This window comes from Drosophila ananassae, chromosome 3R (genome assembly GCF_017639315.1).
Source record: "Drosophila ananassae strain 14024-0371.13 chromosome 3R, ASM1763931v2, whole genome shotgun sequence".
NCBI classification, from domain to species: Eukaryota; Metazoa; Arthropoda; class Insecta; order Diptera; family Drosophilidae; genus Drosophila; species Drosophila ananassae.
In genome coordinates this window covers 7,791,359-7,815,618 of record NC_057930.1, presented here as the reverse complement: position 1 = coordinate 7,815,618, position 24,260 = coordinate 7,791,359, and the positions used below count along the sequence as shown (strand labels likewise).

At 38.4% G+C, this 24,260-nt stretch overlaps 3 protein-coding genes across 3 annotated transcripts; 1 reads left to right on the top strand and 2 right to left on the bottom strand.

Annotated features, from left to right (window-relative positions):
- Positions 1-8,333: 8,333 nt before the first annotated feature.
- Positions 8,334-8,891, bottom strand: LOC6505360 (kunitz serine protease inhibitor Pr-mulgin 1). Its single transcript, XM_001964818.4, has 2 exons — positions 8,735-8,891; positions 8,334-8,676 (listed from the first exon to the last, which is right to left on the bottom strand). The coding sequence occupies exons 1-2, from the start codon at positions 8,814-8,816 to the stop codon at positions 8,405-8,407; spliced, it is 354 nt and encodes a 117-aa protein (XP_001964854.1). The 5' UTR covers positions 8,817-8,891; the 3' UTR covers positions 8,334-8,404.
- A 2,203-nt stretch (positions 8,892-11,094) lies between these two features.
- On the top strand, positions 11,095-13,427 carry LOC6504740 (esterase B1). The gene is made up of 4 exons (XM_001964817.4): positions 11,095-11,134; positions 11,190-11,466; positions 11,542-11,692; positions 11,745-13,427. The coding sequence occupies exons 1-4, from the start codon at positions 11,121-11,123 to the stop codon at positions 11,885-11,887; spliced, it is 585 nt and encodes a 194-aa protein (XP_001964853.2). The 5' UTR covers positions 11,095-11,120; the 3' UTR covers positions 11,888-13,427.
- Positions 13,428-17,991: 4,564 nt separating this feature from the next.
- LOC116656062 (protein toll-like) lies at positions 17,992-19,839 on the bottom strand. The gene has a single exon (XM_032455398.2). It carries the CDS (start codon positions 19,469-19,471, stop codon positions 18,083-18,085), a length of 1,389 nt encoding a protein of 462 aa, XP_032311289.2. The 5' UTR covers positions 19,472-19,839; the 3' UTR covers positions 17,992-18,082.
- Between the last annotated feature and the right edge of the window lie 4,421 nt (positions 19,840-24,260).

The window sequence follows — 24,260 nt, the reverse complement described above, 5'->3', positions numbered from 1 at the left end:
TAAAAATCGATAGTTCGACTTTCTTGATTTCTAAACGCCTGAAATCATGATTATTTATAGCCCAGTTTTGTGCTTGTTTTATTTTCCCTTGGCACACTTTCCAAGGACAAAATGTGAAAATTTGCCTAAAAAGAAAATGCTGAGGGACAGCCTAAACTATTCGTTTTCGTGTCGATTTTACGCCAGTTTTCTACGCATGTCAGTCAATCATGGCTGAGACCTGTGATTGTATTTCGAAAATAATGTCTGAGCTTTGGCGAGCTGCCAATTTAAAGCAATGCATAATTTAGTTATTTTTTATATATTTTTTCAATAGCAACTGATTTTTTAAAAATTTTAATCGAGTTTGTCAACTAATTGTTTACTTTGCTGGCACTGTTGATGCGGCAATAAATCAATTTGCAACATTTGCATTAGCAATTAAAAGTATTGCAGGAAATTCCATCAAAACACCAATGATTGGTTGATATTTTATGCATATAATTTAATTAAAAACATTTTACAAATAAAAAACGTTCAATCCCTGCTTAATATGCGCAGACTCAGGTGCAGGCAGGTGGGTTCTCATGCATTTAAATTAGTTACATGCATTTTTCATTATCCTGAATTAGGGGAAAAATTGTTCAGCTGACGGAAAAAATATTTCAGCCCATTGGTTTAGTATCCAAAACCATGGTAAAAGTGAAATATTTAATGGAAAAATTTACTATGTACCTTAAAGATCTACCAACACCATAGACTCTGATTTTTCGAACTCAATCAGTCAATATCAGGCTTGAAGCAGACGAACACATCCGATGTGTCAAGTACTTTATTCGGCCTCAATGGGCTTCTGTCCCACTTATGTAACATATTTGAGGGCGCAACTATTTAGTCACCCTAAATCCACAAGAAAAGTACATAGAAAAACAGAGGAAAACCAAGGCAGCTCATCAATAAGCCAGTCCAATAAACAGGATGTATGCTCCAAGTCGCCGGCAGACACAGAATTTGCCTCAACCCTCCTGGCAACGTGGAGCCCAACTCCTCAATCAGGGCGGCCAAGTGGAAAATGCCTTGGCACAGAGCCCTCTGACACCTTGTTAGCCGAAGATAGACAACCGGTCCAGAAGACTTATTAACATTTAGATGAAATACCATACAACTGGGCCAGAAACCGACGGGACGTACAAAGCCAAAGAGTCTGGGCTTTTGGTTTGCTTACTTTTTTGCATTTGAATGCCACAAAAGTGGCTATGAACTCGGTGATTTGCCTTTATTTTTGTGATTTAATTTACAGGCTTAATGGAAGGTAGTTCCGACTTCTATTTGATTGCCAAATAATTTGCATTGACTAATGAAAGCGAAAACTCAGTGAAGAACAAAGGATAACTTTCCAAAAAGGAATGCGTGGTGCGAGAACTTTAAAGATCTACTTGGAACTTATTACTCTGACAATTCCACTTCCACTTCCGACAGAAAGTTGACAAAATCTGAAAATTACTTGCCCCGGGGCCGAAAGACAATTGTCGAGCCAGACAATTGAGCCAATTGTCTCAATTTCTTGTTTCCCATTGTTTGCCATTGTCTCGGCTTTGTTTTATTTTTGGCCAGCGTCGTGCATTGTTTGGTTTCATTTTGATTTTGTTTAACCAGGAAATGCTAATTTGGTTCCCAAATTCCCCTGGATTAGTTCAAGAGCAAAGCGAGTACAGAGTTGGCCAGAATACCACTCTCATTAGCCATGCACTCAACGTGCTAATGAGCTCGCTTTTGGCCATGATGAGAGGCCAATAAAAGTGTAACAAGAATTGCATGATTAGTGTAAATGCCTCGCCATAAAACGGCCAAACAAAACCAAGCAAGCCGCAGAAAAACCAAAAACACATATGGGTCAGGATTATTTGGCCAGGCCAAGAATATAAACGAAGGTCCCGAAAAAGAAATAGGAGTAGGCATAGACTGAGCTGCAAATAAAAAAAATATATATAAAGAAAATCGCTTAAGGCAGCAAAGTTGTAACGAAGTGGTGGCCAATAAGGCTATGAAATATCCTACTGCTTATTTAATTAAGCAGAAAACTAATCGTGAAAGATATAAAATTCATTAATGAAATTAACCCTAAAAAAATTGTGTAAATATTGTACCAAAATAAATTGATAATTTATATTCTTAAAACCCTAGCCATTCCTGCGTAGGGTATCGGAAGCTTAACCACAAATCTCTGGTTAAATAATGAACTCGAATAATAGAGTGATCTCCCGTTTTTGTTAACCGCTCAAACTAAATCTAGATTCTAGATATTCCAAAGAAAAAACCAAATGTGTGAGCACAATAATCGTAAATATGCAAGTGAAGCAAAAGTAATCGTCTTGTGGATAAACTAAAAGATATACGAGAAAACTCGGATATACCTTAGAGAACACTTTATTTCAATGAATGGTTTATGATAACTCCTTCGTATAGTAGCTGGCTAGTCTATTTTTTGCTTGGTTTCTGAGCTTTCTTAATAAAACAATATATCCCGCATCCTAGCCTGACAGAAACAAACTCTCTTTGTTGTTTATATTAAAACGAAAGAAATTGCGCTCAAGTCATGAATTTGCCACATAAACAAGTGCCACAATCTGGAAAAGTAGCCGAGAGCGTGGGTGGTTGGGGGTGTTATTTGCTTACATTGTGGTTTCCTGTACGAGTTTCTCATGTCTGGTGGGTTTCCTTTTTGGCCCTTCTCTTACCCAAAGCCTCACCAATCAATCTTTATCAAGTGCGCTAATTATACGCATTAATAATGACAGCTAGCAGGGCGCAAAGATTGACTTTGGGAGTTGAGGGCCAAGAAACACGCACCACACGTCGTATACTTGATGTCTTAAAGACTTTATTTAATGATGGTGCTTAAAATGTGGCCCAGTTTAATTTTTAAATAATCCTTACACACTAAGAAATAAAAAAAAAACCAAAATAAACTGTAAATAATGTAAAATTGTTCGTGTTATCCTTTTGTATTTCGAGGTGTCGAAAGCCTCGACGAAAGAAAATAATTTTATGTGTGAAAGGATAAAAAACCAGGAAGCACTGCAGACTTGGTCAAATATAAAATAATGTAAAACCATTCTAAAAGCAGGCCCGGACAGCAGTAAAAGCCACAATGGAGAAGGGCAGGAGAAAATAACTTGCAATTAGTTGCTGTCAGTGGCTGTGGCAGGATGCGGAAATATTTCCCTGGAAATTGTAGAGCCTGGAATGGCATACTTGAGAGAGGTATGAGAGTCACATTTTGTGTGTTTATTTTGCCTTGAACTTGAGCTTGAAAGAGACTTAACCATGCCATTGGAAAATGTTGGGTTTTAGGAGAAAATTGAATTCTAAGAGGAAACGGAAATTCCATTTGGCATAATGAAAATCAATGAACGGATTTTGCTTTTGCTCAATCCATCCCTGATTCAAGCAGTAGACTTACAAGAAGACCGAAAATCGTTTAAAAAGACAGAAAAGTGTCTCCATTAAAGGTAACTTTGCTCTAGCAAACATGTTTATTTACCATATAAGCTGTTCTGAGCACATCTAATCTATGCATAATTATTATGAAAATATCCTGAAGCTTAAGCGCTCGACACACCTGAGTCTTGGGCAAAAGTAGAAGGCTTAGGGGGAAAAAAGACTCTCACCACAGGCGGAGGCTCATTATTATTCACAAGCTGTACCCAAGCTGAAAATTACATTTTGATGTCCTACATCGTTGAGTTTTGTTGATATTTTAATGGATTTGCTATCGAGAAAATTTCCGTAGCCTGAAGCCTGTCACATTGAATTTGCTTTTTGAATCGTGTATGAATTTAACCGCAGGGGAAATCTATAGACGCGTAAAAGGATTCCATGTGCAAACAAAATTTATAAAAATAAAAATGTAGAAGCATTTTATGCGGATTTAGGGACCTTCAACATGTGTCAGATTCAGACAACCTAAATAAAAAAGCAGGACCCCCACTAATCCCCTCTAATTGTTCATTAAATCCCCTCTAACGCTCAATCGACATCCATCTTCCCAGAGAGAGGACGACACCTCTTCCCCCAAAAGCTCCTCACACGCTTCCAAGCCATAAATTCCAATTAATTTGTCGCATTCTATCTTCACAGACCTTCGCCTTTTATTATCTCAGTTTTTTTTTGGGCGACCCTCTATGGAAATACGCAAATCATTGTTTTATAGCAATTTAATTTTCTTTTCTGCTGCAATAAATAAATGAAAAGGGAGCGAGAAAAGGCTCCGTCAAAAAGGAAATAAAAAGTCTAAATCAACTAAAAGCTGTGTTATTTATTTATAAATTATGCCCGATTACGTTGCTGCTTTTCTTCAAAAGTTTATCAATATTTAAAATCAAGACATTTGAGAGTCATCCATGCTCCTCGAACTTTTCTTAAGAAATGTGTTTAAAATAAGAAGAAACAAGACGCTTGTTTTAAAATCAATGAATAATAAATGTTTCACATTTCAGATGAGAATTATTTTTAATAGTTTTAAATGCTACCGAAAATTGAATTTCAGGTTGAATGGCTATTCCACTACCATTTGATATTTGCCAACTTCAGTTTCCGGCTTAAATGTACGCCATAAAATGCCAGGCAGACAATAGCCACTGGATGGTAGGGGAAAATGAGGGCCAGGACCTGCTCGACAACTCCTTGCGGCTTTATTGCATGCAAATATACAACACAACACCAAACGGACTCTAGGACAGCCAGACAGTTGGCCGAGACACGTGAAATGATGTGCAAATCTTATTAACAATTGGTGCCAGGAGCAGGCCATAGAAGCAGGAGAGAAGTAGAGATACTAACCGAATGGATTGGATCCCACTTTGCGTTTGCTTTCAGTCTGTATCCGGAGTCCTTTTTGGCCTCAGAATTCTCAGGTTCCTTAGGTGCAGTTGTGTTGAGTGCAGTTTTGTTGATGCCGGGATACATTGGGGCTTCTCCGGTGAGGAAAGTGGTTTTGGGAAACATAAAGTGTTCGCTTAAGGTTAAAGTTGTCTAGGGATTCATGACTAGGAATTGCATTTTGGCATTAGAAATAAATAATTTTCATGGAAAAGACGAGTAATATAATTTTATTCTTAATAAAAAACTTCGTAAAACTTCTTTATTTTTATTTACTTTTCTAGATTCAAAGAAATTAATTCCGCTTTTATAAAATCTCTCCACTTAATTTATTTACCATCAAAAAACATTTTCCTTGAGTTGGCTTAAATTTGCATGAAATTACAGCTCTCCCTAATATTTTCCAACCCAAAAGAAAAATCTTTACTTTTATGTGACAGTCTTAAGCAATTATGTATGCCAAGTGTTTGCTGGGGCTTTTCCATTAAAATCAACCAATAAATATCCAGAGCGGTCCCCGAAGAGTCTCCGGCGGATATTAAGCACTTAAACGCTGGCATAATTTTTACCCAAGCAGGCGGTGCCCGGCATAGCGACTAAGTATTTAATTTAATGCGGCATTCCCGCACCTTGCTGTCCGCCCGAAAAATACCACATCGAGCAGAAGCTAAGCTGGAAACAAATAAATCGAGCCGGAGGGTTGGAAGCTGGGGCAGAGACAGTTGGACAGACAGGCGCTGGAGGGATGCCGAGTGGTGGAGGAGCTTCCCCACATAGTGGTGGCAAATTAAAGATTAAACGCTGGCAAAAATATTCTCGGGGTCAGTCTAGTCCGCTGGAGGGGGCGCCCGAAAAACAATGTCTGACTAGACTGGCAGTCAGTTGGCAGATGGCAGACAGGAGTCGGGGATCGAGGCTTGGGGGCCAAGTCAAACAAAAGCTAAATGAAACGGTGGCACGCTTCTCCCACTCGATCTCCATATATTTACTGAAGCTGAGGAATGAAGTAGTCAAAAGGTCCAAACATGACTCCCAATTTATGCGCATTATTAAAGCAAACGCATGAGATACCAGAGGAATTCTCCCCCTTCCCTCTTCAAAACGCCACTGCCCATGGATAGCCCTACTACATAATGCTCCCCCTTCGGTCGTCCATGAAAATACCATGCAGCACGTTTATAGGTGTCCGAAATGGACATTTATTTATTTAGATTTTGGTTGAACTGTTGAAGACAACAGGGGGCAATGGGACGTGGAGCTGGGTTGGTTTGGGTTCTGTGTTTTCCTATTAGTATTACTAAATCAAGTGTGTTTTCTAAGAACCAACCTAATATATACCTTGAGATGTGAGAACGTAGGACATTAAAATTATATCGCAAGAAATGTTTATTTGTATATAATCCGAAAACAGTTTATTTGAATATTTTTGCTTCTTATGAAAAAATTATAATAACAAAGCTCTTTGGATAATCTGTTCTATATTCAAAAACTTGGTCATTGGGTGGGACAAGTCATTTGCTCTGCACCGCTTCATTAACTCCAACTTTTTGTAGTAATAAAATGAATTTATGTACACCGCCAATACCAGAAATTATAAGTTTTTATTAATGCCCCCGAACCCAAAGAGCCTCTGTAATGAGGCCTTGGTGCAGTGTGTCGCATTAAGTGCGCGCCATTTGAACGGGCCAGCAACAATGGCCGAATTGGGCCAAGATGGCCAACACAATAGGCATAAAAATCAATTATGAACCATTAGGAGGGTCCAGAGAGGCACACAAAAGGGCCAGACCAAGCGAAGGTCATAAATCATCTGGCAGGGCTGTTGCTCCTTTGCCAAGGATACTGCTTCGTTGCCCACCCACCCTTGATTCTCCAGTTGTTCGCGCATTAAATATTTATTTAGCAAGATTTTAATGGAGCCAAATAAGTTAAGTGTGCAAAACAGTCCATGGCCTCAGAAGGCAGAAGGTGGCCCAAACACGTGTTTTCTTGACTCCGGGTGTAGGGTCCTTGGGAAAAGGAAATGGGCAGGGAGGTAGCACCCTGGAGGCTGGGAGGCCAGTGTTTTGTGTATTTGACAGCTGTAGACACTGGCTGTGGGCCTGGCGAACGAGAGACTCTGCGACAGACAAATTCATTTCATTCGTGCGGAAATTAAATGCATATTTGACCCATTTAAATTTTGAGCTGGAGTGTCGAGTCGGAAACAAGCTTGACTGAAATTTAATTTATTGTGAAATATTTTTCAAATCGTTGAACTGGCAGAAACAGCTAAATGATGTTAGACACCAGCAACAGATGATGTCAGAATTTTAAGAGAATATAAGGGAGACTATCTACATCCTAAATTACAAGAATTTATAATTTGAAATGTGCAAAAGAAACTTAAAGCATTTAAAGTATTTTAAAACCCTTTTAAATAAATCCTAGACAAATTAAAGAATATTAACTAAAATTTTCACAGGGCCAACAAAAGCTATTCATTTTAATTTATATAATTCCTTTATCCTGAAAGTAATATTACCCATTTAATTGGCCCCGCTCCACCTCCCCAAAAAACAACCCTTAAAGGTCTGCACACCTGATTCCTGTCCTCCACGAGTCCCCCTAAATTACCACAAGTTGCTCATTAACCATAAAAATAGTCACATCCAGGGCCAAGTGGCAATTAAATGGCCGAAACACAGCATAATCAGTCATAAAAGTCTTTTGGGGAAAGAATGAGAGCCGTGACAACGTGAGCGGCAAGTAAAATAGGTGGCAGAGAGACACCTCAAACTCCGATTCTGACTCCAACTCTAACTTGGGCTCCGAACACCGGATACTTTTGCGGAAAGTGTCATATGACCAAATTGGAGAATGTTCGACATGCGGGAACAACTTTTATGATTGCTAATTAAGCTTAACGAGCGGTGATCCTTGACAAGAGCCCAGAGGTAGGCAAACTAAATTCTCTCCAATTAGGAAGATATTTCTTTTGTGCGGCTGCTTTCCATAACAACAAAAATTAGAGTGGCAAGTCGGAAACTATAGAACCGCAAACTGCCAGACTGTTTGTGAATTTCCCCTGCGGATATTCAGAAAACATCAACAATAGCGAACTCATCATGAGCCTCATCTGCATTCGTTGGCAAAAGTTATTGCTGCCTGCGGCAAAATGCTAAAACCCGAAATGCAGCAAATGGCAAATTGCAAATTGCATGTCAAAAATAGTCACATTGCGACTCCAGCCAACATAAAATTGTTGATAAATAATCGTCAGAGGAGGTGGAGATGGCGAAGGAAAAACAGATCCATGCTGTGTGAATTGCTTCAAACTGTTTGGCTTAATGGCAGATGCTCAGATTGGCAGCAAACAGACGTCTAGAGAAATATATATAGCCAAGACAAAAAACAGGCAAGCAGACGGCTAAAAGAAAACGCATTACATGCAACTAGACGGAAAGTTTCGTCTTTGAAACTGAAATTATGCGTTTGCTCAAAGAATCAAAAGCTGAATGCTTTTATATTTTAAACCGATTTTTCTATACCCTTCGATGCAGGTTTACAACTCATCTTTGTCCCACTTGTCCCAGTCGTCAATATCTTCCTCGAATTCCTCGACGTCATCATCCTCTTCATCTGATCTTTTAAAGCGATTCGGGTCTCTGTAAACTCGACAGGTATTCAAGCAATCTTCTTTCGTATAGAAACGATTAGGATTTCCGCCACATCCACCATAGTAAAAGAATATGCAGCGATTCGTTAAATAATCATAGCCCCAGACTTTGACAAAGTCCTGGCAGGGTCCTGGATTGGCTGGATACCAGCATTTGGCTAAAACAAAAATTTATTTAAAATTTTTTCCACCGACAGTATAAAAAATAAAACTTACGCTGCCGTAAAGTCACTCCTTGCGGTCGAACAGCCTCTAAAGGCTGTAAAAGTATAAACATAATTGCAACAAATAGATTCATTATTATTATTTAAAACCTTTTTTTTAAATGAGGCTTATACTTTTGACATAAGAGTCATACTCTAATGTAGTTTATGGAAATTCAAATATTTTACCCTAAAATTTAGTTCTATATTTCAAAATTTCCAATATTAAAAATATATATTATATAAAACAACAACAAAAATACATAAATAAAATATAAATATATAAAACATAAGAAAATACGCAAATTCCCAGGTCTACTAATATACCTTTTAAAAAATTCTTCTAAAAAGTATAGGCTAGCCAAAGCTATGCCAGAAATTCCAGCATTTTTCACTCCCACGTCTCTCTTCCTAGGACCCTCAACCTTTCTATCTCTCTTCGAGGGTAATGCTGTTTCACTTCCTTTGCAAAAATGTGAGCAAGTCGCACTTACAACTCTCCGAGTACTTCATCATTTTTATTGCCACCAGAGTGACTTAAGAGAAGAGCAAAGAACTTTATATATTCCATTTTACATTTTTTTCATCCTTATTTGACTAACGATTTGATGACGCTGATGGTCCTTTGAGATGCAGCTGCATATATTTTTGAGCTTAAAGCTTCCAGATTCCAGGGCCAAAACGGAAACGGAAATGAAAAACCATAATGTATATTTACTAGATTGCCAACTTTTGGCTTCCGCCCGCTCTTATCTTCTTTAAGAAATTGATTTAATTTCATTTGGAAAGCGATTTTCACTTAAAATGTGATTACGCAAATTTTCAATTTGAAAACGATAACGTAAATTGGCAGCAGCCTATGGGGGGTAGAAAATGTTTTGCCAATGGAGTTTACCCAAAAAAAAGTCTATGCCTTTGCCAACCCAGAGGAAGCGATTTGAAAATTGTTTTACGAAAGAAACCAGATAAGACAGGCTGCTTTTTGTCTCGCGGGTATTAACTGTCTCAAAATAATTTTTTATTACGTGTTCAAGGTGAAACTCAGCCAGAGATGGGCTGATCCTATCAATGGAAATTTAAAATAAATTTTTAGGCAGATGATGGAGTGGATGATTCCGCTTGATGAAGCCATGGATAAAGCCATAAAAATTGAGAAAATTCTACAAAAAGTAATGAAAATATGTTCTCCACCAGGAATATTTCTCTGGAGTATAGAGGAAAATCGCAATAATCAAATTGTGCCCACAGTTGTCCGCCAAAAACCAAAAACTAAAATATTTGTCAGCACCTCCTGCCACAATTTTCGAATCTCTATCCGCGGGTCGTGGCTATATTGCATTTGCCAATGGACGCGACACTTAATTAAGTTTCAATATTACTCGATCCTGTGTGCTATCCTTAAAATCATCAAACCATCGCCACAGCAAAGCTCAGTGGCAACCACTAAAGTGGTTTGTTCGGTCCACTAACCACAGTTCACTGGCTTGCAGCGAGAGTAGCCCTTTTTGCTGTTGATTTCTGTTCACTGATTATCCTCGCAGTGACAGCCAAAAAATTACAAAAACCAAAACCTATGCGAATGCGAAATGTTACAAATTTGTTGGCTAAATTTAAATAGTTTCAATGAGAGGTAGTGGGAGTAGGGTGGAATTCCATGGGGGCAGGAGAACCCTCATCAGCTTCCGCAAGGATGTCAAAGTTTAGCGAAATGGAGGATTTCTGTGACTGTGGGTTAAACCGAGCGCAAAAGTGTCAAAATGTTTAACATATGCCCACACGAGACACAATACAGGACCTACCGAGTGTCCTGTCCTAGTTTGTTGGTGTTGCTGGCTGGTGTCGCCGTTTTGCAATGACAGCGTTGATAACAATGACAATAACAAGCGGGCCGAGTCCTGGGACTTGTTGGTGTTGTTGTGATTAGTACAAGACAGCAGCTGAATCTGGAGGAAAGTCAAGGGAAAGGATATCCGCTTAGAGCTGTGTTTTGTGAGTAATCACATGAAGGGGGCTGTTGACCTGTTAGAAGCTGCTTTTGATGTCGGATTGCTCACAAAGGGGGCAACTTGGATTTGATGGATGTCAGGGGAGTCTTGAATGTGAAAGGGTTTCTTCAAGTTCAATTTACATTTCCGGATAAGGTTCCAAAAACATTTAAACATAATTTACTATTTATTTATTATAAATACCTAAAATGTTATTTATTAATTTATTTTTTTTTATAGTCTTTACCCCCCTGGCTAGCTTAATTTTTTATCACAGGCCTTGATGACATTTTATTAAGGTTTTACTCAACTTTTGTTTTCTTGTGTTTCAAGATAAGCTATCTGAAAAAATAAAGGCAGAATAATACAATTTCTCGACTTTGTTCGCAGTTCTGTGAGAGGTCTCCAACTAAGATGTCTGTTGAGTAGTAAGATTTTATTCTTCTTGAAAGGGAAATAGAGTTTGTAAAATTTTGTTTGTAGTGATCAAGTTTCGCCAGTTGTGGAAACCACCCACGGAAAAGTACGTGGAACTCTTTTAAATGCTCTTTATGGCGAAGAATTTTATGGTTTTGATGGAATCCCCTATGGAGAGCCTCCTCTGGGACCCCTACGATTCAAAGACCCTCGTGAAAGAAAACCCTGGATCGGAATTCGTGATTGTTCCCAGCCCCAAAGTAAATGCATCCAAGTTAGTTCGTACACAAAACAAGTGGAAGGGTCAGAAGATTGTCTATACCTTAATATTTCTGTAAAGAAGGTATGTTTTATTGGAGGAGTAAACTTATTGGAGTAGCATACTAATCTTTCTATAATTCTCTACAATTAATTTTAGCTAGAATCCAAGTTTCCTTTACCTATACTGGTCTACATACATGGAGGTCAACACAAAGGTGGCGATTCTTCAAGACGAGCTTGGGGCCCCGACTATTTTATGAAAGAAGATGTCATATTTATTTCCATAGGCCATCGTCTGGGGCCTTTTGGTGAGATTTTTATCGATTATTATTCATAGATAATAACAAAATTTTTTTTTAGGATTCCTAACCTTTGCAAATCCTTCTTTGGAGATTCCTGGCAATGCAGGACTGAAGGACATTATTTTGGCTCTGCGTTGGATAAAGAAAAATGTCAAAAATTTTAGTACATTCTTAGTACATCTTAGTAGTAGTACATCTTAGTACATTTGATAGATTTGGCAAAAAGTCCGGATCAGCATCTGAAACTGTTTCAAAATTACCCAGAACGCATTTTGACTTCTACTTTAAAAAGTCATTGCGATTTAAAACTTCAGCGTGAGTTGGCCAACTCACTTTTGGATTATTTTTGCCAGGCTCATTGCAAGGATTTGACATTGGAAAATTTCGATTCTTTGTCTGACCTTTTTACTCACAATATCGTACATTCCCAGAATCGATTAATTCAGTCCAGATTGTCCTACGGACAGGCGCCAACATATGTATATCGTTTCGATTTTGATTCGCCAGATTTTAATTTATATAGAATTCGATTTTTTGGCAAAGACCGACGAGGTGCTAGTCACGTGGATGAATTGTGTTATATGTTTGTTATCCCGGCCACCTTTAAGTTGGATAAATTGCGACCAGAATATTCAACCATCTGTAGAATAGTAAATATGTGGGTTCATTTTGCGGCCACTTCTAATCCAAATGCTCCACTTACCAAGGATTTGGTGGAGTGGAAGCCTGTAAGTCAAGGAGAAAATCGAATGCTCTTGAATATCGATGAAGAATTGGAGTTCATTCCACAGCCAGAGTATTCAAATTTAGAGTTTTACGATAGTTTATTTCGCAAAGCGGGGGTGCCACTTTTTTAAACGCCTAGCTAATCTTATGGGTATTCAATTCATAAAGACTAGGAATGTACTTTGTTGGCTAAATCTATCCTAAAAATATTTCTTATCCATATAATAACAGTTTGGAAACCTCGTTAAAAAGTAGTTTTTCTTAAAAGAGTAGTGCATTTAATTTAGTAAAATATTAAAGAAAATATTGCTAATTAGCCTACACTAAGCAGCATCTCAGCCTATTTCTGGAAAATATTTTCCTTAGGGGTCTGGGCAGACGCAACTTTTCCACAACATCAAAATGTTGTTTTGCAAGGGGGATTCGTAAAATCACATAAAATTCTAGGTTCCATTCGGGGCCTCGCCTCGGTTGTGCCTTAATGTTCAACTTAATTTAAGTGAACGAGTTAACAAGCAACCAAAGGAATTTGATTTATCGCCGGCAAAAACTTTTCGGCTTGATGAGCTTCGCCAGAAGTTTTTGGGGATAGGGGCGTGCCCACAGAAAAACGTCTGCTGCACTTTGGAAATCCTGAATCCTTTTTACTTGGCCAGTTTTCTTTAGCCGGCTTTTTCCCGGCTCAGCAAAACGCTATGCAAAATCGCCCACTAAACTTTAATGGCCTGACATTGAGGCGCCACCGTCGTCATGTCCGCCATTTGGGCGCCAGAGTTTGCCACATGCAACTTAAAGGGGAGGGCCACTTTAATTGCTTAGCGTGCCAGGTGAAAATGTTTGGGAAATGGCTTTAGTACCACTTGTTTTTTCCCCTTTTTGTTTTTTTGTTAATTTTATGTTTATGTTGCAGCCAATTCGAAACAAATTTTCAAAGGCTTATACTTAGGAATTTACTTTGGGGTTGGTTTTTTTTTATATTTAACTTTCGTTTTAATTAAAAAAAAGAGAAACTGGACACACGCTTTTAAATTGTTGAGTATTTACTATATGGTGTGTCACTTCGACATTGAAAAGTCGAATTATTAACTCGAAATTCAGCATAAACAGGTCTTAATTTGATATGACACTAGCCGGAAAGAACAAGTGGATTTCGTTTGCTTCCATATCAATATGCAAAATAGGTTTAGCACAGCCGTGCTCCAAGTGAATGTGAAGACACGAGTTGGCAAAGCCACAGAAAGGGGAAATCCTGGCGAGGTAGGAACTCGGGACCCAGGACACAAGTGGCTAGACGTGACGAGCATACATTAAGCTCGGTCTGGCCACCATGAATGCAAAATACATATATATGTGTATGCATCAAGTGCAAACCCCTACATAGAGGCGAAAAAAAACACAAGTGCGTGCGACAGCTTAAAATGCAAAAACGAACAAAATATTCAATCAGACGGGGAAAAATGCGTGCTAAAAATTGAGAAATATTTTTAGATCTGTCCAGACAAACAAAAATAAAAAAATACTAAGATCAGTATATTTCCAGGAAATTGAATAAATATATACAAAAAAAGCAGCTTATATGGAAAAACATTTAAAATGCTCTTTATAAGAATTCTGTCTAAAAATGCAAAGCTAAGCTGTTTAAAAGGCTTTGAAAATTAAAAAGGAGTCTATGTGCACAAGGCTCTTTTTTGTATAATAAAAAAAGATTGGAGACTTTTGTTATATTATTTTTCTTTCAACATAAACCAAATTTAATGCATAATATTAATCTCATGCTTATTTTATTTGAATGAAGTCGAGAGGTAAGTTGGTAAAGAAGCCCTCTTGAGAAAAATCCATTTGTTGTGCAAAATTCAATTTATATTCGATTACCCGGCGATGTCTAAGTAGAGAATGGCTCAAGTGCTTTGGAGCGCAGTTTTTTATTTTATTTTATTTTTTAGCTGGAAGCGCATTGAGAATGCCCTGTCATGCGTTAAAATTGCAATTTCTTTGGCAAGGCAAGCTGAGAGAACGCAAACCAAATTGATAAATGAAAAATATAAAAAGCCAAAGGGAAAATCAATCTTGAACCTACAAAATTCCGGAAAAAATCTGGTCCTGCCACCTTGATCCTTTTTAATTGTAAAACACAAGGCACCAACAAACATAACAATCATAGTCAATTGTTGGCAGTTAAATATTCATGAGCCGAGTGAGAAATAAAACCGAAAATAGATACCCCAAACATAGAGACCCGAAACATGGGCGATTGGGGAAAAGTAAAAAAAGAAGTATCCCATGGACATGAGCGCTGATTGCCCACATGACGTGCATAGAAAATGCCACCAACAGCTACCTCCGGGGGATACTCCCTTTATAGCATAGTATTCACTGTATTCAATACTGTATTGGAAAACGATTTCGATACCGATGGCTGATGGCGAACAGACAAAACAAAGACAGGCCCAGGACTTGCGAAAATTTCATTGCAAATGAAACGAAAAGCGTTTTATTTTGATTTTCTGCACACGCCCGATTCGATGGGTCTGGTCGGTCTGGTGGTCGGCCAAATCCTCTTCAAAGGCAAATGTTTTGCCACTTTTTCCGTTTCTGTTTCAATTTTCATTTACCAATTGCCAGAGAGAGGTTCCTGCTTTTCAATGCTGTTTACGTGGCCAATTTTGTAAAGGCACTCAAATGAGAAGGGAGGAGGATTTGGTTAACCGGAAATGAGGGTTAACGCCACATGTTGACAGCCTTCTGCATTTGGAAGACTTTAAAATTTAATCAAGTAAATAAGGTTGAACTAAGAAATAGTAAATAATTTAATTCATTTGAAAGACTAAAAACGTAGGAAAATAAATGTTACATTTGAAAAACTCGCATACCTGTAATCACAAACATTTCACTCTGACGCTAAGCCTTGTCCTTCTCTTTATTAAGGGGAATTAATAAGCTACTAAGCTAAGGACTCAGATAAGAAAATTGTCATTGTCTCCCCAAAGCAATGATGTGTTTCGAAAAACAGGATGAGAAATAGGAAGACTGGATGCAACAGTCATCTGATATGTCTGGGTCTAAAATGCTTTTCATGTTGTAAGTCCACAAGTTTTCGGGGAACTCCACTCAGGCGGACAAATAACTGAGCAGCACACAAAACACGAAGGAATCGAAGCCTGGCTGGAGGAATGTCAAAGTGAAACAACTCGAAAAATATCAACTTATGTAAATTCGAGTAAGCAGGCGGGGAAAGTTGGCACTATTTGTATTGACAGGACTAAGGACTGCCGGTAGCCCCTCAAGGAATTGCGGGCATGTTTGCTTCTGCTGAAATGAGCAAAAATAATTGCAAATCGTAAAAGACAATTTTTTCAGGCGGCTGTCGTCGCCCTCTCTCCATATGTGCAAGAGCTCTGAAAAAAGTCTGGGGTCTGAGCTGTTTAAGGACTAGTCTGACAGGACAGAAGGAAACGGAAATATGCAATGAAGCAGAAGTTGGCAGGAAATTGTTAAGACACCGCGCCTCTCCTCCGTTCATTCGCCCGGCTCTCGTTTTACAACTCTACTTTATTTTCCATCATCGAAAGGGTTCCCCGAAGGTCTCCCCAGCGTTTTATGTTCTTAGAGGAATTGAAAAGCCGCATGCAAATAAAATTTGCCTTCTTTTTAGTGTTGTCCTATAACCCGACTCACTCCCCCGTGGCTTTCTCTTTTCCGTTTCCGTATTTATTCTTTGTGTTCTTGCGGTTTTTTTTCCTTCAATTGAGTCCTTCTTTGTGTTGGCTTTTAAAGTATTTCCCCGTTTCCCCATCGAAATATGTATCATGATCTATTGCCGGAGTCGCACCCACGGGAAATGTGCTGCAAATTATGTATTGAAATCCAGTTGCTAGGTAAGAATAAAAAATTGTATTTCTTTGGTTAATGAAAATATTATTAACCTACCCACATGTTTACCATTTCTCATTTTGACACACTTATGACTCTTATGGGATAAAATCTACTCATCTATAGAGAATAAACATGGTTTCATAATTTTCCAACTGTCTTCATAAATTTTAGACAGCTAGTCGAGTTTCTAGCCAAATGCAAAAAGTTGCCTTCAACATGTGCCAAAAAAGAAACAAAAAAGTTGTTCAGAAAACTTTTGAAATAAAGTAAACAATAAAATGAGTCGATTGTAATTATGTGCCAAGAGAATATAATTACTAGCAGCGAGTACTTTCCCCAACGTTCCGGGGAAACCATAAAATTCAGAAAATAATGGTGAATAATTTTGCTTATATAGGTTGACAATAGGACCGCAATTATTTGTCCATTTAATTATTTACCATTCCAAAACTATGTTATTATTTTGTTGTATATTTTCTGTAACACCCATGGCTGATTGAATAATAATAGTCCCATTAATATGACGTAAAAAATGTGGTAAAAAATGATATGCAATTTTAAAAGGCACACCCAAAGAGGAGGCACAAAGATTGATACGGGAACCACTAGTGACTGTGGGTGGTGGGGTAAGTGGTGGAAGCCCGCACGTGCCACGGCTTAGTCTGCACGCGATTCCCCCTTCACCACAATTCTCAGTTTCGCCCCCTTAGTCTGCCGCCTGTCGCCAAAAAAGTGGCTGGAAACGTGATGAGCATTTCAAATCGTGGTTGACGCCGACTGCATTCCCATCATCCGGATCCAACCAGGTGCGAGCTGCATCCACCTACTCCAGTCTCTGGTTCTGCCCTTCCTATCCCTGCCCTCGGCGCTGCCCTACCCTAGTCGCTTTTTGCAACTGCCCAAGAACACGAGCAACATGAAACGCTTGCACTTTTGTTTATGTCCTTCAGCCAGGCGCGAAAAATTGAAAAAGCGAGGGGGGTAGCTCAAGTGAATGATTGGGGATGCAAAGAGGGCTCGAATTCCATGTTAAGTGGCCAAATGTCTCTTAAGTTGGCAAGGGTAGCTTTGGCTAGGGTTTCCGAGGAAATTTCACACATCATTAGGCTGGGGAAAACTGATTTTTTTAAGGGCACAGATGGAAATGATAGCAGCCAGGTCATTAAAAAAAATATATATTTGCGGTCTAACCTGATTTACTTCATTATTAAGCTGTCTTAATTCTAACCCTAAGCTTGGAATGGTATAAAAAATTATAAATTCCAAACGAAAATTTCATATTTTCATATTTTAAATTTATCGGCAATGTTTTTCTATTTATTAGTTTAATTTAAATTTTATAAAAGGCAAACATTTTCATATAGGGAGCTTTTTAAAGTTTATAAATTCAATGGCTAAAATAGCTTACGCAACGGTTTCCTTCTTCGCTTGAAGGCTTTGAGCTTTGCCCGAAAAGCTTTATAAATAGGTTTAAAGATATACTACATGTATTTTATTGACTTTACATACTACATCCCTATATACTTTAAGTAAAAAAAATTTTTAAATTTAAATACGAAAGTTTCAGTTATTCATTACCTCAAGAGATTTTATTCATAAATTGGATCACCATTCAGCTATACGACAACCCTTATACAAAAAGATTGAAAACAATCAAATTCAAGAATGCGATATTAACCATATAAAATTTTTGTAGTTATGTTTCTTTCCAAAATATAAAACATATTGGTATGTGTTCTTACACTATGTGTTCTATGTAGAAACTATTGCTTAAATTTAATATATTGTAAATTTTTTTTATAGCCTTTGCTCTTGTATTGTATGCAGCACCTGCCTCCTCAACTTCTCGTGGGGCATTGAGTAGATGAGCTTGTTCCAGAAATTTGGACAATCCCTGGCCAGATAGGTATTCAGCACCATATATGCCCTCAGTTCGCTGTCTAGGTCATCAAAGTTCTCCACATCCGGATAGAGGACAACGATCAGCCGCTTGCAGCGATCCTGTTTCGAGGCGTGCAGGGCCAATCGGAATTCGAGGCGACCCCAGGTGGACTTCAGAAAGTTGTTTGTCATCAGGATAATGATACGCCTGGAGTCCTTTACAGATCTGTTAATGCACTCGGGAATCGACTCACCCACCAGCCAGTCTCGGAGATAGAAACACAACCTGAACTTATGGCTCCTGTTTTCCAGACGCTCCACAAACTCCTCAACAAGGTTCTCGTCCTTGTGGGTAAAGGACAGGAAGGCATCGAATTTTTTCCCCAAATCAAGCTCCTGCCGAGCAGCCATACTGAGGCAAATTTCGTGTTCGTAGAACCAGATCAAAATGGGCTGCCTAAAGATGACCAAAAGGTTAATACCCAAAATAATCATCATGAAGGAGGCGGTAAAAGATGCATAATAAATTAGAGCCGAAGGACAAATGTCACTTTCTTCTACTTCAAGAAGGGGATATCCTGATTCTTCGCAAATCATCACGGCAGAATCGATAATATTTCTGCCATGTCCCTTGACAAATTTCAAGAAGTCTCTCTCTTCACAAGTGCAGGACCATGGGTTTCCTGAGAGACGAACCATCATTTGCGAAGAGCGTATTCGTTCAACTAGAAAGTTACGTATATCTTCTTTCAGAATGGAAATATTGTTGTGACTTAGGTCTAGATAGGTGAGTTTTTTAGGTAATTGCTCGATGAAATTAAGCTTATTGTTGTCCAAGAAAAGACGTGCCACATTTTCGATACCTGGATGCGATATGTTCGGCAGCATTTCGAGTTCATTATCGTTGAAAAATAGAGTTGTAAGGCCCACATTCGGCAATGGTAATGGGGGAATATCCTTTAGGCCTCTTCCACTGCAGTCAATAACGAAAGGATCTGGGAGTGATTTTTCCTCACAGCAAATACACGATTCTGGACATTTTCCAGTGGTGATGTTGCTAAATTCTAGGACTCTTTCGTACTCTAATGGCTCGTGTTCTAGAAGAAAGGATAAAAAAGACAATGCCTTACAATTGCATTCCCAAGGATTTCCTGACAGGTGCACCAGAGTGACGTTTTTTCGATTCCTGAGAAATTCAACAACATCGTCATCGAGGGATGATAATAGATTATTTCTTAAGTCCATTATTAAGATGTTCTTGGGGATCAGCTGTAAAGGAAGCTCTACTATAGAATTATTGGCCATATAAGTTAACACAATCACCCTGCGGCAAATTTATTTAATATATTTTCTCATATAGTCGTAAGACCCGATCTTGGGAAGTAGTGTAAGACAAGCTTTATTTGGGTAGTTGTAAGAAGAGCTTTAGAGATAAGAATATTTCGGTACTATGTTTTCGTCAGTAGATTTAACATTAGAGATAAGAACATTTCTGTACCTAGTTCAGTCGATTTTTGTAGATCAAATGCGCCGGTCATCACCACGCAAGACTCATATTAAAACTCAACCCACAAAACCACGTGGATAGATATTACCTAATAAATCGTTCACGCTAAACAGCGGAGCGGACAAAGAAAACTAATTAACTAAGACAAACCAAAACTTATTAAATATTATTAAATAATAAATCGTTCACGCTAAACAGCGGAGCGAATAAATAAAGTTATTTACTAAAATAAATCAAAGACTTCTTAATTGGCGCCCAAACGGATTTTCGAGCCTACGACAAATAACTTATTTTCAATAAATGAAACCAACAAAACTCGTCGAAAGGCCGGTGCAATAAAGTAAAGTGAATATAAAGTGAACAGTGAAAGCTTTTAAACGAAGAAAGCAGTCAGAGACAACTACGGCAGCAGCGGCTACTCTACAACAACCGACAACAATCTACAACAACCTACAAGGACCTACAACAACCTACATTTCATAAAATACAAAATAGTAAACTAGTATAAAATATAATTAGCACTTAATAACCTATTTAAATTAGAAAATATTGTTAAGCAAATAAGTTTGGTATAAACCATCTTAATTCATTGTAAGTATAACGCATATTGAATGATTCAAAATTTTCATATTCCTTATTACATATTCACTATTATTATATTATCTATTATTATATTATTATCTGTGCAAATTGACGACAAAAACACATGAGCGACAGTGAAATAATTTTAGACGACCTCCTGTTAAATTTGAATAAATGGTCAGTCCATCAGTCGCGGCGGTTAGAGAGTTCAAAGGAAAACAACTCTTCAGAAAATAATTGGTGGTCAAAAACAAATATAGATAGCGAAATGGAGTTAAGAGAAGCTCAGTTAAAAACGATCGTAGAAAGTGCTGTTGGCGGTGCGCTTGCAGTTCAAAAACAATCATTTGAAAAAAAATTACAGGAGCTTAGTGAGCAAATACAAAAACTTACAGTTGAAACCCCAGAGGTGGAAACTTACACAGATGCCGTAATCATAGAAGGTGTTGTGTGTAAGGAACCCTTGGATATAATAAAGTCTCTCCCAGACTTTGAGGGCAAATGTGAAACTTATGTGTCGTGGAGGAAAGCGGCTCATGTCGCGCTTAAAGTTTTTGAAAAATACGAGGGCAGTTCAACATACTACCAAGCTCTTGGCATTATGCGAAATAAAATAAAAGGCTCAGCAAACACGGTGTTGGCTTCTTTTAATACGCCGTTAAATTTCAAAGCAATGATCAGCCGTCTTGATTTTACATATGCCGACAAAAAGCCGGCTTATCTAATTGAACAGGAGCTATCAACATTACGGCAGGGTGACATGACACTTACTGAATTCTACGACGAAGTCGAAAAAAAATTAACCCTACTTACTAACAAGACATTAATGACATCCGATAATGCCTTGGCGATGTCACTAAATGAAAAGTACAGGGTTGACGCGTTGCGTGTGTTTATAACTGGAGTAAAGAAAACGTTGAGTGATATTCTTTTTGCGAAAGGCCCAAAAGATCTACCGACAGCACTTGCTTTGGCGCAAGAGGTTGAGTCTAATAATGAGCGTTACAAATTCGCCCTTAATTACTCGAGAAAATTAGGAGACAGAGGTCAGAGAACCGATCATAGACACAACGATAGTGATAGAAATTCATTTATGCCCATTCAAAACAAAAACCCTTATTTTACATACGATAGTCAGGAAAGGCAAGGTCGCAGCCAGTCAATTAATCAGGATGTTTCTATGCGCACTATTCGAACGGGCCAAGATAAGTTTAGGCAAACACATTTTCCGACTCAGGAAAATGTTTGGCCACCTCTGCAAGAAAATGTTTGGGCATCTGAACAAAATAATGAATGGCCAACACACAACCAAAACGCATGGCAACCTAAACAGAACGCACGTCAGTCTCAAGCACACACTGGTTATGCACAAGCATCAAAGAGACCAAATAGTGGCACTGCAAGGTTTACAGGACCAAAACAGCAAAGGATTAATCACTTAGCTCATGGGGAAGGTCAAGGTAGGAAAAACGCCGACGATTATCATCAGGAGGCCGAAGCGGCAGTTGAAGATTTTGACGACGAGCTCACATGTTATGATAATGTTCATTTTTTAGCCACAGGTCCCTGCTACCGTACATAGAAAGAAAGATAGCAGGGCGAACCATAAAACTTTTGATCGACACCGGGGCTTCAAAAAACTACATACAGCCCCTTCCCGAACTAAAATACACCACACCAGTACAAAAAGAATTTTCAGTTAAATCGTTACATGGTTGCAATACGGTAAAATATAAATGCTTTATTAATCTTTTTAATAAAGATGTTCCCTTCTTTATTCTCCCAGACCTTTCGAGCTTTGACGCAATAATAGGACTTGACTTACTAACGCAGACAAACGCAATCCTAGATTTTAAAACCAAAACTCTAAAAATCAACAATGAAGTCGAGCCAATTAAATTTTTGAGGTGTAATAGTGTAAATTTCACCAATATCAATGACATTGTGGTACCAAACCGGATATCCAATAAATTTCATATAATGCTTAGAGACCGAATGGCTGTCTTCGCAGAGCCGGAAGAAGCACTGCCGTATAATACCAATATTATAGCTACAATACGTACCGAAGACGATCAACCCGTATACTCAAAACTTTATCCGTACCCCCTAGGCGTAACAGATTTTGTAAATGAAGAGACAAAACATTTGTTAAAAGACGGAATTATCAGGCCCTCGACGTCACCTTACAATAATCCAGTTTGGGTAGTCGATAAAAAAGGTACAGATGAAAAGGGAAATACGAAAAAAAGGTTGGTCATTGATTTTAGGAAGCTTAACTTAAAAACAGTCGACGACAAGTACCCTATACCAAATGTAGTATCCATCCTGTCAAATTTGGGAAAGGCCAAGTATTTTACAACCCTGGACCTTAAATCGGGATTCCATCAAATCCTGCTGGCGGAAAGGGATAGGGAGAAAACAGCCTTTTCAATTGGAAATGGAAAATATGAGTTTTGCAGATTGCCGTTTGGCCTAAAAAATGCTCCAAGTATATTTCAACGTGCCATAGATGATGTTCTTAGAGACCAGATAGGGAAGTCATGCTATGTTTACGTTGATGACGTGATCATTTTTTCGAAAGATATGGAGGACCACGTGAATGACATTGCGTGGGTACTGGAGAAACTTTTTAAGGCCAACATGAGGGTCTCTAAAGACAAATCTTTTTTTTTTAAAGAAAGCGTAGAATATCTTGGATTTACAGTAACTAGCGGAGGTATTACAACCAGTCCTAGTAAAGTAGATGCTATCAAAAACTATAAGCAACCCACAAATTTGTTCAGTGTTCGATCATTCTTAGGGTTGGCAAGCTATTACCGCTGCTTTATCAAGGACTTCGCATCGGTTGCAAAACCCCTAACTGACATTTTAAAGGGGGGAAAACGGAAAAATCTCCGCCAGCCAGTCTAAAAAGGTTCCAATTAGCTTTGATGAAAAACAATGTTTTGCTTTTGAGAAGCTTAAGAATATTCTTTTTTCTGAAAATGTAATGTTACTGTATCCTGATTACAAGAAACCCTTTGACCTAACTACGGACGCTTCGGCTCTTGGCCTGGGTGCAGTCCTTTCTCAGGATGGCAAGCCTATAACAATGATTTCAAGAACGTTACGGGATAGAGAGCTTAATTTCGCGACAAATGAGCGAGAACTTCTGGCCATCGTTTGGGCCTTAAAGTCTCTTAGGAACTATCTGTATGGTGTCAAAAACTTAAACATTTATACAGACCATCAACCGTTAACATTCGCCGTATCGGATAGGAACCCAAATGCTAAAATCAAAAGGTGGAAGGCGTTTATAGACGAGCATAATGCCCAAATTTTCTACAAGCCAGGGAAAGAAAACTTTGTTGCCGATGCACTATCCAGGCAGGCCATCCATGTTTTAGAAAACGACCCCCAGTCAGACAACGCAACAATACATAGCGAAATTTCACTGACATATACCATCGAAACAATTGACAAGCCTGTCAATTGTTTCAGGAACCAGATAGTTATAGAAGAAGGTACAGCAGACTTAACCCGCTCTTTTATTATTTTTGGAAGAAAGTCAAGGCATATTATCCAATTTTTGAACAAGGAAACTTTACTAGGGAGAATTCGTGATGTGGTCAAACAGGATGTTGTTAATGCACTACACTGCGAATTACCCGTACTTGCTTTGATTCAGAACAGTCTCGTAGATGAGTTCCCAGCAACAACTTTTCGACACACAAAAAAAATGGTCATTGACATTTATAATAACGCAGAACAAAAAGAAATTGTAGCTACAGAGCACAACAGAGCGCACAGGGCCGCGCAAGAAAATGTAAAGCAAATTCTTCAGAGTTATTTTTTCCCTAAAATGTCACAATTAGCAGCTAGTTTTGTAGCTAACTGCTTGGTATGTCAAAAAGCCAAATACGACCGTCATCCGCAGAAGCAAATCCTTGGCACTACACCTATTCCTTCACACGTAGGCGAGACCTTGCACATCGATATTTTCTCCACAGACAGAAAGTACTTTTT